Here is an 11,286-nt window from a genome sequence, read left to right as displayed (position 1 = left end):
TCAGAGGTGTCAAACATACCCAAGGACAGCATTCCTGAGTGTATCCTGAACCAGATTAAAAAAGAATTGGTATATGTTTAACAAAATAAACAAAAAGACAATAAAACACAGATATTGTCAATTTGTTGTTTTCTCAGTTAATATTTGACACTGTCAATTCAAGTTTGATATCATCGATACAGATCATGATAGATGTGGAGATTTGGCCTAACATTAGACCTGACTGACCCTCTGAGGAAGAGTCCTGGGTGAGGTTAGCTTGGAAGAGGTGAGGAAGATGAAGTAGACAGAAAATCAGGACTTGGGTACACCAGCCCCTAGCTCTCTGACCAGGCCAAACACCCAGGTGGCAGGGAGAAATGAAGCTAGGCACACCTGCCTATGTCCAAAAGGTCTTAGTCTTGCTGATTACCAAAAGAGTCACCTCATTCTTGAATGTAAATTCATTGACAGAGGAGCAGCATGGCCCAGATCCTCACCAAACTGAAACTGAACAACAAAGGCTAACCCGGCACTAGGCAGAACCTAAAAAAAGACAATCCTGTTTTCCTTCCCTCTCTTCTCCCTTCGCCACAGAGTCAGCCCCGCCCTCCCCGTGCTGTCTTCCCTTGGCAGGGCTGGGCAGGACTGGGAAGGGTAAAAGGTGGAGCTGATCCCATATAAATTGATAGCAATCCAAAGTGAGCTCAAATCTCCAGCTGGAGGGTTGGAGGGAACCATCATGAAGGTCACAGTTGCCGCCTTTTCTCTTCTGCTGGTCCTGGCCCTGAGCAGCCAGTATGGTGAGACCTCTGGGAAAAGGGGGAGGGTTAGCCCAAGGTCACACACACACATACACACACTCCTTCTTGCCAGATCCTCCACAAGGAAGACTTTGATTCCAAGAAGCCCCAACTAAGCCTCCATCCCACTCAGAAAAAAAAAAATTAAAATGTATAGATAGTAACTCTTTTAAAAGTATAAAACTCGGGGCAGCTAGGTGGCGCAGTGGATAGAGAACCGGCCCTGGAGTCAGGAGTACCTGAGTTCAAATCCGGCCTCAGACACTTAATACTTACTAGCTGTGTGACCCTGGGCAAGTCACTTAACCTCAATTGCCTCACTTAAAAAAAACACACACACACACACAAGAAAAGTATAAAACTTGAGAAGGGTAATACGTTGAGCCCTCATCATCTCTTCCCACCTTTGTGTGATTTTTTTTTGGGGGGGGGGGTTGTTGAGGAAGGGATCTGAGGATCATATATGGATTTTAAACTTGAAAGGGCCTCAGAGATTATCAAGTACAAGAGAGACAAAACTTTCCAAAAGTCACACAGTCAATGCTAGGGGTTCTCACTTAGGTCTTCTAACTCCAAATGCAGTCCTGTTTCCCACTAAAGCAGATGCTCTGGGTCACAGATAGTTTCTTGGAGACAGAATGGGAGGTTCTGAGCAGCTGGGGAAATCTGAGGACATTGTGCATCTATTGAACTGGTCAGGCGAAGGCCACGAGAGAGGCCAACAAAGAATGCTAATGTGATCATCTTGTCTCAGGTTAATCCGGGGCTATGATGAGGCATGAAAGGCAGGAGATGTGTCTATGTCTGTATCTTATATCTGCCTTGAGAATGCTTAGATTCCCCATCTCCCATCTTTCATCCTTCCCTCCATCTGTTATTGTTGTTGTTCAGTCATGTGCCACTCTTCATGACCCCATTTGGGATTTTTCTTGGCAAAGATACTGGACTGGTTTGCCATTTTTTTTCTCCAGCTCATTTTACAGATGAGGAAACCGAGGCAAACAGCATTAAATGATTTGTCCTAAGTCACACAGTGTCTGAGGCCAGATTTGAACTCATGAAAATGAGTTTTCCTCATTCCAAGCTCAGTGCTCTAACTGTGCCACCTAGCTGCCCCAGTTCCTCCATCAGTGGGTTCTATCTTAAGAAGATTCCCCTGGAGGCCACTCTCATTTTACCTGAAAGTATGGCATAACTGACAAACTAGAAGGGGAAAGAAAGGGAAAGAATTTTGTTACAGGAACATAGATCTAGAGTTGGAAGGAATCTTAGATGCCATTTCATTTTCCACTTCATTTTACAGATGAGGAAACTGAGACCCAGAATGGTTAGACAACTTGCCAAAAGTCATGTAGGTGGGGCAGTGGATAAAGCACGAGCCCTGGATTCAGGAGGACCTGAGTTCAAATCCAGCCTCAGACACTTGACACTTAATAGCTGTGTGACCTTGGGAAAGTCACTTAACCCTCATTGCCCTGCCAAAATAAATTTTTTTAAAAGTCATGTAGGTAATAAGTAGCAGAAGTAGAATTTAAACTCAGGTCTTCTGATAATAGAGCTAGACCTCTTTCCACTTCCTCTCACCTTACAATAAGAATCAGTCAATCAACATGCATTTATTAAGCACTTACCATGGATTAGATGCTGGACATACAAGCACAGAATTAAAATAGTCCCTGCCTTCATTCTAAGTCCCTGCTTACATTTTATTTTTTCTCTCTTCTTTTTTCGGGGCAGGACATAGGGGGAAAGCAACTTCATTGACAGAGCAGTCGCATGGCCCAAATCCTCACCAAACTGAAACTGAACAAAGGCTAACCCGGCACTAGGCAGAACCATAAAAAAGACAATCCTGTTTTCCTTCCCTCTCTTCTCCCTTCGCCATAGAGTCAGCCTCGCCCTCCCCGTGCTGTCTTCTCTTGGCAGGGCTGGGCAGGACTGGGAAGGGTAAAGGGTGGAGCTGATCCCATATAAATTGATAGCAATCCAAAGTGTACATATATAAGTATATACAAGTATGCACATACATAAGTATGCATGTAAGTGTGTATAAGGTATGAACAAAATAAGAAACAAGTACAGTATAAAGATATTAAGTGCAAAAATAATAAGTGCCAAGATAGAGACCTGTCTGAGTGGGCACTGGGGTACAAGAAAGGGAACAACAGTTGGAAAGAGAAGTTGGGGCCAGATTATAAAGGACTCTAAAAGTGGAACATAATTTATAATTAATCTTAAAGGCAATAGGGGGAAACTGTGGCTTATTGAGTAATAAATGCTTATTGACTGAGAAGAGAAGTGACATGGTAGCTGCTGAGCATTAGGAAAATCAATTTATTAGCTGTGTGTAAGAAGGATTGGAATGGGGAGAGACTTGTAGCAGGGAAACCAATTAGGAGGCCATTGCAATAGTCAAAAAAGAGGCAATGAGGCTTGAATCTAGGTGGCAGACATTTGAATGGAGAGAAGGGGTCAAAAAAAAGAAAAAAGAAAAAGGGGGCATCTAGGTGGCACAGTGGATAAAGCACTGGTCCTGGATTTAGGAGGACCTGAGTTCAAATCTGACCTTAGACACTTGACACTTACTAGCTGTGTGACCCTGAGAAAGTCACTTAACCCTCATTGCCCTTCCCAAAGACAGAGAGAGAGAGAGAGAGAGAGAGAGAGAGAGAGAGAGAGAGAGAAGGGGTCAGATGCAGGAGATGTTGGAAGTGGAAACAACAATATTTAGAAACTAATTGAATATTTGGGATGAGTGAGAACAAGTCATCAATGATAATGAGGAAGTTATGGAGTTATTGAAGTTAAGAGTTATTGAAAGGATAGTGCTGCCCTCAATTCAAATAGCGAAGTTTGGAATATTGGAGGAGGGGGTAGGGGCGAGAAAAAAGTCAGATTCTGCTTTGGAGATTTTAAGTTTGAGATGCATTCCGTTTGACATTTCTAGTGGGCAATTGGGGGTCCATTACAGAAGCTCAGGAAAAATTAGGGTTAGATAGATTGATTTGGAAGTCATCTGCATGGATTCAACTGCATATTGAACCCATGGAAGTAGATGAAATCACCTAGTGAGAGAGTATAAAGAGAGAAGAAAAGAGGGCCTAGAACAAACTCAGTGAGCATGATAAGGATGATGAACCAGCAAAGGACCATCAGAAAGAAAGGAAGTTATGGGGGCAGCTAGGTGGTGCAGTGGATAAAGCACCTGCCCTGGACTCAGGAGTACCTGAGTTCAAATCCGGCCTCAGACACTTAACACTTACTAGCTGTGTGACCCTGGGCAAGTCACTTAACCCCCATTGCCCTGCAAAAAAAAAAAAGAAAAGAAAAAGAGGGTAACCAAGAGAGAGCCGTGTCATGCAGACTTGGAGAGGAGAGAATATCCTGGAAGAGAAGATAAATGATAGAGTAATAAATGCTCCAGAGAGGTCAAGGAAGAGATCTTGCAATTTAATAGATCATTGGTGACCTTGGATAAAGGACTTTCAGTTGAGTGATGAGTCTGGAAGCCAGATTGACATTCAAGTCTTCTGACTACAATTCCATTTCATTACTGCATGAAAGGTTTGTGGGTACATGCAAAAGAGAGACCTCAGATAATCCAAATGAAAAGGAGTCTCTGGGTAAAGGATCACAGCTTCTTGGGTAGGATTAAGGGAGTCAGAGACATATGAAAGACCTCCTATGGCCCCCTGATCCTTTGACCACTTCTGAGAATGAGTTTCCAGTCACATTCTAACCATGGATGCTTCCTCTTTGTGTTTCTAGTGGAAGGCTGCCTTTCATTTTATGGCACTTTTGGTATCCTACTCACCAGGAGTCCTTGGCTGCTAGAATCGAACCTCAAAAAATATAATCCTTCTAAGACTGAGATTGAGGCCTTCAAAAAGATACAGGAGTGTTATAAAGAAAATTCCCTGAAATCATCGCTCCAAGATGTAGCTCTCATGGTAAGAAAAGTCCCCTTCATTTCCCTCAGCTTCAAGTGGCCAGACTTCCTTCGGTGCCACACTCCCACCCCTGACACAAATGGCATGTATCACACATGCATATGTACACACAGAAAGCACCAATGACATACATAGAACACGTGTCTTGTAAGGAAGTATGAGATTTGCCTCCAATGGTGACAACAAAAAGGAGAGACAATGGGGGTCAGGGGAATCAGTCATGGCCCTTCCCATAGGCCCTCTGGGTTTAGTGGCCTCTTCCTCCCTCCTTAACCCTATCCATCCTATCCAACCAACCCTCCCCCTCCCCTCACCCTGAGCTCCTTGGGATTCATCCCAGCAATTGATCTTGAAGGCCTAAAAGAAGGAAGAAATCAGAGGCCAGCAGCCACAGTTGGAGTTGAGAAGAAGGGAACAAGAGAGGCCAGACTCCAAACCAAATACCATACATATGATTACAAGGAAATTCCATGAAAAAGAGAATCCTAGGAACCTTGTCCCTACCCACCACCAACACTGTCACATAAAGCTTCACCCCTACATAAACAAGATCTTAACCCAGAAACCCTATTCTCACCATCCCCAGTCCAGATGGTAAAGGATAAGTCCTATTCCCCTCCACACTCCAACCTGAAGCCCAGAAGGACAGTATATTTCTCACAGGGTTCAAGTTTACAGGATAATCTGGGAAGTGGGACATGAGACCATTCTCAAAGCCCCTCCTTGACTCTATCTACTTGACCGTATCCTTTCTCTCTCCTCAGATGGGCATCACCCTAAGCCCGGAATGCTTGAGAAACATAATTCCAAATGGCATTTTTGTAAAGCATGAATAATGAACCCCTGGGTTACCTCGAACAACGTCCCAGTCGCTACCAATTTTGCACACTCCATGCCTACTCTGGGCCTAGCTCAGCTCCTGTAGAGACACTAAGCCTGGAGACCCTGCCCGTCAGGGATGATTATAGACTCTAGTGATTCTAATAAAGCAAATGCACCTCAAATCTATTTGTGACTATGTAATTGCATGAGCTACTGAGGATGTGATATGTGTGTCACTGCATGACTGGGGGAAGGTTTGAAAAATACTGGCATTAGAGTTCAAGCCCCAGACTAGAGTACAGGTCCCAGCTCTTTCCCTTACTAATTGTGTGACCATAGCCAAATTATTCTCATCCTCAACTTCCCCATCTGCAAAAAGGGCTTAATTAGATGATCTCTAAGGTTTTTCCAGCTTATAAAATTCTGTAATTATGGATCTATTGTAATTGTGTGTTACTGTGTAATTGTGCTTGACTATAATTGTGTGTCATTTTGTATTATGTAGGAGGCAAAAAAGGGGTTAACAGAAAAACCTGTGGGGACCAATTTTTAATTGGGGAGTGCTAGCTAAGCGGCTCGCCAAAATATTGGGACAAGGAAGGAGACCGGCAGCCTCCCTCAAAACAGAACAGGATTTATTTTAACAAGAACGAACTTTAAAAAACAGGATCAGTAGGATCAAGGGAAAGGAAATAAAATGGGGAAAGGGAAATTATAATAGCTGAAAAAAGACCAGCGCCCAGGAATCAGCTGAAAATACGCAGCAGAATGCCTGTCACTTTCCAGTTTCCACCTAGAATGCCCAATTCTCCTCCCCCAAACCTAGAAACACCCCACACAGCCCCAGCCAATGGGATGGCCGCTCTGACAGTCACATGACTGCCCTCATTAGGCTTCCAATCATTATAATTTTGCCAGGCCCATGGTGAGTAGTGAAGACATGAGGTGCCAGAACCCTGGCAACGGCTACAACCAGTAGGTGGAGCACCTTGCGGTTTGCGGAGCCCCAGGCCAGTGTGCTCTGAGGCATAAAAACCTCAAATAACAATTAATTCTTTAAAGACCCAAGCTCTAATTTAGATATGAGCTCTAAAAGGGATTCAGACTCTAGTTAATGGATAACTTAAAACTTGAATCTTCATTAATACAAGTCCCACATTAATCAGTAGTCATAACAAGAACATACAGAGGCAGGTCATAGAGACCTTAACCAACAGGGCATAGAAAGTCTACTGAAAAAATGAAAATATTTTGAAACCAAGCATGGGAATCAAAAGGTGATGTGCAGAAAAGGCCAAATTTGATCCCAGATTCACTTTATGACATGTAAACCCTCAAAACACACCTCCACAGAAAAAGGTACCCACCTCGTGGGTTGGCTCAAACCCCCAGGAACTCCAAATTAGGATAAGCCCTCCCTTGTACCTCCCTAAAGTGGAGATTATTAAAATGAGACTGATAATCAATTTATCCATACTATAAATAGAATTATCTTTTCTTTCACTATTCGAGAGATACCTTTCCACTTTTCTGGTTCTCTCCCTGTGTTCATTCACAGTATTGCAATAAAACTCGGGAAATTGAGTCACGTAATTCTTTTGGGATGACTCACAATCAATTTAACCCTAATTCCATCCCACATCATAATTATGGTATGTTAATGAATATACTACATCATACACTGTACCACTTTCTGGGTGTTACTGTGTGCAATTGTGTATCACTGAGATATTATCATTCTTAGGTTTTTCTATTAACCCCTTTTTGCCTCCTACATCAGGCATAGGCAGAACCTGGTCATAAAAGCTTAACTTTAAATCACCATCAATCCACCCATCTCTAAAGTCCATTAACACCCATAGCCCCAGTGACTGAGAAGTCAGAGACCAAGAAACCAACCCAGAGGCAGAAAGATAGACCTACAGATAGGGCAGCCCTGGCCAGGTACAATGAGGACAAATAATCTAGATAAAACCATGGGATAGGATAGAGGTCAGGGTCTGAATATAACTGCAAGGTCAAGCTTAGTTATACTAGGACCAGGAGCTAGAGACATAGGTTGTAAGGTCAAAACCAGTAAGTCAGGGCATGAAGGATAGGCAAAACAGAGGTACAATCATAGAATCTTAGAGCTAGAAGGAATTTCAAAGTCCAATTTCCTATCTGATGCAGGAATCCTCTTTAAAACATCTCTAACTGCTTGAACACATAAATATCTGAGACTTAGGAAAGTCTTGTCATGAGGTTGGAGAGTAGAAGAATACTACACAGAAGGGAAGGAAATGGACAGTTGACTTTTAGAGAGAGAAAAAAGAGATTTGAATGTGGAAATAGGGTCATCGGTAGGAGGATAGGACCACTTGGGCAGATGAGGTTACTTGAAGAATGGAGTAAATCAGAGTTTAAGATTAGGAAAAGGACTGAGTCAGTAAAGGGACAGAGGGTCAGTGATGAGGAGTTACTGAAGGCATGAAGTCAGTGGGAGGACAGAGTGGGGCAGTACAATGAGGAAAACTCACTAGTGAGGGAAAATTTCCCCACATCCCATAGACTATAAGTAACAATCCTAGGAGAGCAAGAGGACGTCAGAGCATATGTTCCCACACCCAGACACTGAGAACTACAGACAAACTCGCGCGCTCTCTCTCTCTCTCTCTCTCTCTCTCTCTCTCTCTCTCACACACACACACACACACACACACACACACAATATACACCCTTTCAGACTATGACACAGAGAAAGTGTTCGATGTTCTGACGCTGACCAAATAATCATATTCGTGCTCCTCATTTGGATCTTAACTTCTTCTTCTACCCAAGCATTGAGTTCTTATCAGTTGCCAAACCAGCCACTCCCCCTGAGAGCACAAGAGTTCCTGGATGGCAGTGGGTAGAGGAAGCAGAGAGATCCCAAGGGCTTATACCCTCAGATGCTCAGCCTCAGTCAAGAGAATGACTGTCATTCAGCTGACTTTGTTACTGGCCCTCAGCACAGTTTGAATACCCCAGGAGAGGACAGAAGGGACAACAGACACAGATCACCACAGAAAATGTTCACAATATTCTGGCCCATCAGTTAAAATACATCCATTTCAATCTATGTGTCCCAGAAATTTTACATCTGTATACCCATGGATGGGGCTCATTTTCTAAAGCCAGAGCTGCTCCTAGGGCCCATTATCAGACTCTACCATGATATCCTTTAGTGGACTCCACAAATGCTTCTGCAAAACCACAGTGACAGTGGGGAGAGGGGGAGGGAGGGAGGACAGACCTTATGGTATATGTTGTGTCTGACTCTGTGTATGCATGTGTGGTGCATTGTGGAATATGTGGGGAGTGTGTGTGTGACTATCTATTAGATACCATCCACTCCAGAGCCTAGACTTTGTCTTCTCTCACCAGAGGGTAGTACAAACCCTCTCTGACACAATTGAACTCACAAAGAAGCAATGGTTCAGACCCATTGGCTATGAGCTCCTCTCTTTCACAAGTGGCTCATTTTCTCCACAAACTCATACTCTGTCCCTGGAGGCTGTGCTCCTATGAGCAAAGAATCAAAGGAATGGGAGCCTTCCAATGGCTTAAACAAGGTCCCTCCAGCCTCCAGGCCTGCCAGGACCAGTACCCTGCCTAGGAGAACCATAGGAAAGAGTTTGGGGGTGGGAGGTTGATGGCTATAGCCAGGCATGCCCAAACAAGAAAATATGCTCAAACCCCACTCCCATTCTCTGCTCCCCAATGTCTTTATGATATCAGAATGTGTAGCAGCAATTGCCTGGGAAAAATTGGTGCTGAACTAATTCAGTCATGGAGTCCTCAGGTTCCAACCCCTGTGGGCAGTTCCTTGATTGCCATCTATATGCAATTGTGTGCTGCTGGTTTGTGATTACACACTTCTGTGCAAGTAACTGTGTCTCTATGTGGTTTGATATCATTGTAGTTGTGGCTCTGTGCATTGATGTGACTATACAAGTCATTAGTACCAAGATAAACTAAGGAAAACTCAATGGATAAGGTCTCTGATTTTTTTTTTACTTTTGTTGCTATTTATTACCAAAAGAAAAAATTTTTCACTGTGAACTTGACAAACTCCAAATAAAATGAGCATTTGCACAAAGTAAAACAGAAAAAGAATTATACCTAAAACTACAAATCTCTCTTAAATGTAATTTGCTTTTTCTTTTAAATCTAATAGATATAACAAATATATAATAATATGTAACACTCAAGACTGTCCTGCTTCTCTGTGTTTCCTTCTGGCCTACTTTTTGTTCATCTTTAAAAATACTTCAATACCCCCTCCCTTTTTTTAGCAATCTATCTCTAGTCCATTTCTCCCTCTCACCTCCCCAACTCATTAGGAAAAGAAAAAAAAGAAAAGAAAACTTTTTTTTTTTAAGTGAGGCAATTGGGGTTAAGTGACTTGCCCAGGGTCACACAGCTAGTAAGTGTTAAGTGTCTGAGGCTGGATTTGAACTCAGGTACTCCTGATTCCAGGGCTGGTGCTCTATCCACTGCACCACCTAGCTGCCCCAAGAAAACCTTTTTAAGGAACATGGTCTTTGGCCAAATGCTACACAGTAGAAGCATATAACTGCTGTCTGCTATGCATAGAAGTTTAAATGGGAGAGCAGAGATGGGGTCCACCTAAGAGGAACGGAAGCTTTCTCCAGGGCCGTTTTGCATTAATCTCCAAATATTTCATAGAAAGTGCCAGAAGGAAGAGAGACACAGAGATAAGAGGAGCAGAGATAGAAAGGGATAGAAGACAAAGGTAAATGTGCTTGAAAGAAAGAGAGGAAAAGGAAAAGACAGAGTAAGGAGGTGTGAATGAGTTCTGTGTGAGAAATGTAGAAAATAGTGTGTCATAAGAGTGGGAAAGAGAATAAGCACTTACATATTACCTACTTTGTACCAGGCACTGTGCTAAGCACTTTTTATAAATATTTCATTTTATTCTCACAAAACCCCTGCAAGTTAAGTGTTATTATTATTCCCATAGAAGGAAACTGAAGCAGAAAGAGGTTAAATGACTTACCCAGGGTCACAAGGCTAGTAAATGTCAGAGGCCAGATTTGAACTCAAAACTTCCTTATACAGCCTCAGTACTCCATCTACTGTTCCACCTAGCTACCTCAAGAGAAAAAGAAAGGAAGATATGCATGTATCTATGCAACATAAGAGTGTGTAGATGAGATCAAGAGAGAAAGGTTGTGAAACAGGAGGAAGTTATGAGTAAGCAAGACAAGGGAACAAAACAGTAACATAATGTACTCAGTCTGACTCTAGCATCAGGACAACAGATAAGATACACCAGGACCATACAAGGCAACAATTGGTCTACTAGAAGAATACAAAGCTTAGCCCAACCCTAACAAAGTCCCAATCCATGTTGGAAGGCTGGAAAAATAAGTGAACAACAGCAACATAAAAAAGGATAATTCTTCAGGAGAGAAAATAGATATTCATTGAAAAAGAGGACTTTCAAGCATTCCAGATGAAAAGACCAGAGCTGAACAGACAATTTGGCTTTTAAATACAAAATTCAAGAGAAGCCTAAGAAGGTAAACAAGAAAGAGTAATCATTAGGGATTTAATAAGTTTAAATTGTTTATATTCCTACATGGGAAGATGATATTTGTCTCTTTTAAGAATTGTTTCATTATTAAGGCAGTTAGAAAGAATATACATAGGCAGAACACATGGGTATAGGTTGACTGTGATGGGAT

General features: G+C 42.5%; 1 protein-coding gene across 1 annotated transcript; it reads left to right on the top strand.

Moving 5' to 3' along the window:
• Window positions 1-691: 691 nt before the first annotated feature.
• On the top strand, window positions 692-5,931 carry SCGB2B2 (secretoglobin family 2B member 2). Its single transcript, XM_043979978.1, has 3 exons — window positions 692-782; window positions 4,551-4,732; window positions 5,497-5,931. The coding sequence occupies exons 1-3, from the start codon at window positions 722-724 to the stop codon at window positions 5,566-5,568; spliced, it is 315 nt and encodes a 104-aa protein (XP_043835913.1). The 5' UTR covers window positions 692-721; the 3' UTR covers window positions 5,569-5,931.
• The last annotated feature ends 5,355 nt before the right edge of the window (window positions 5,932-11,286 follow it).

Source organism: Dromiciops gliroides, chromosome 2 (genome assembly GCF_019393635.1).
Source record: "Dromiciops gliroides isolate mDroGli1 chromosome 2, mDroGli1.pri, whole genome shotgun sequence".
NCBI lineage: Eukaryota > Metazoa > Chordata > Mammalia > Microbiotheria > Microbiotheriidae > Dromiciops > Dromiciops gliroides.
The sequence above is the reverse complement of the archived record's forward strand: the minus strand, read 5'-3'. Positions and strand labels throughout refer to the sequence as shown.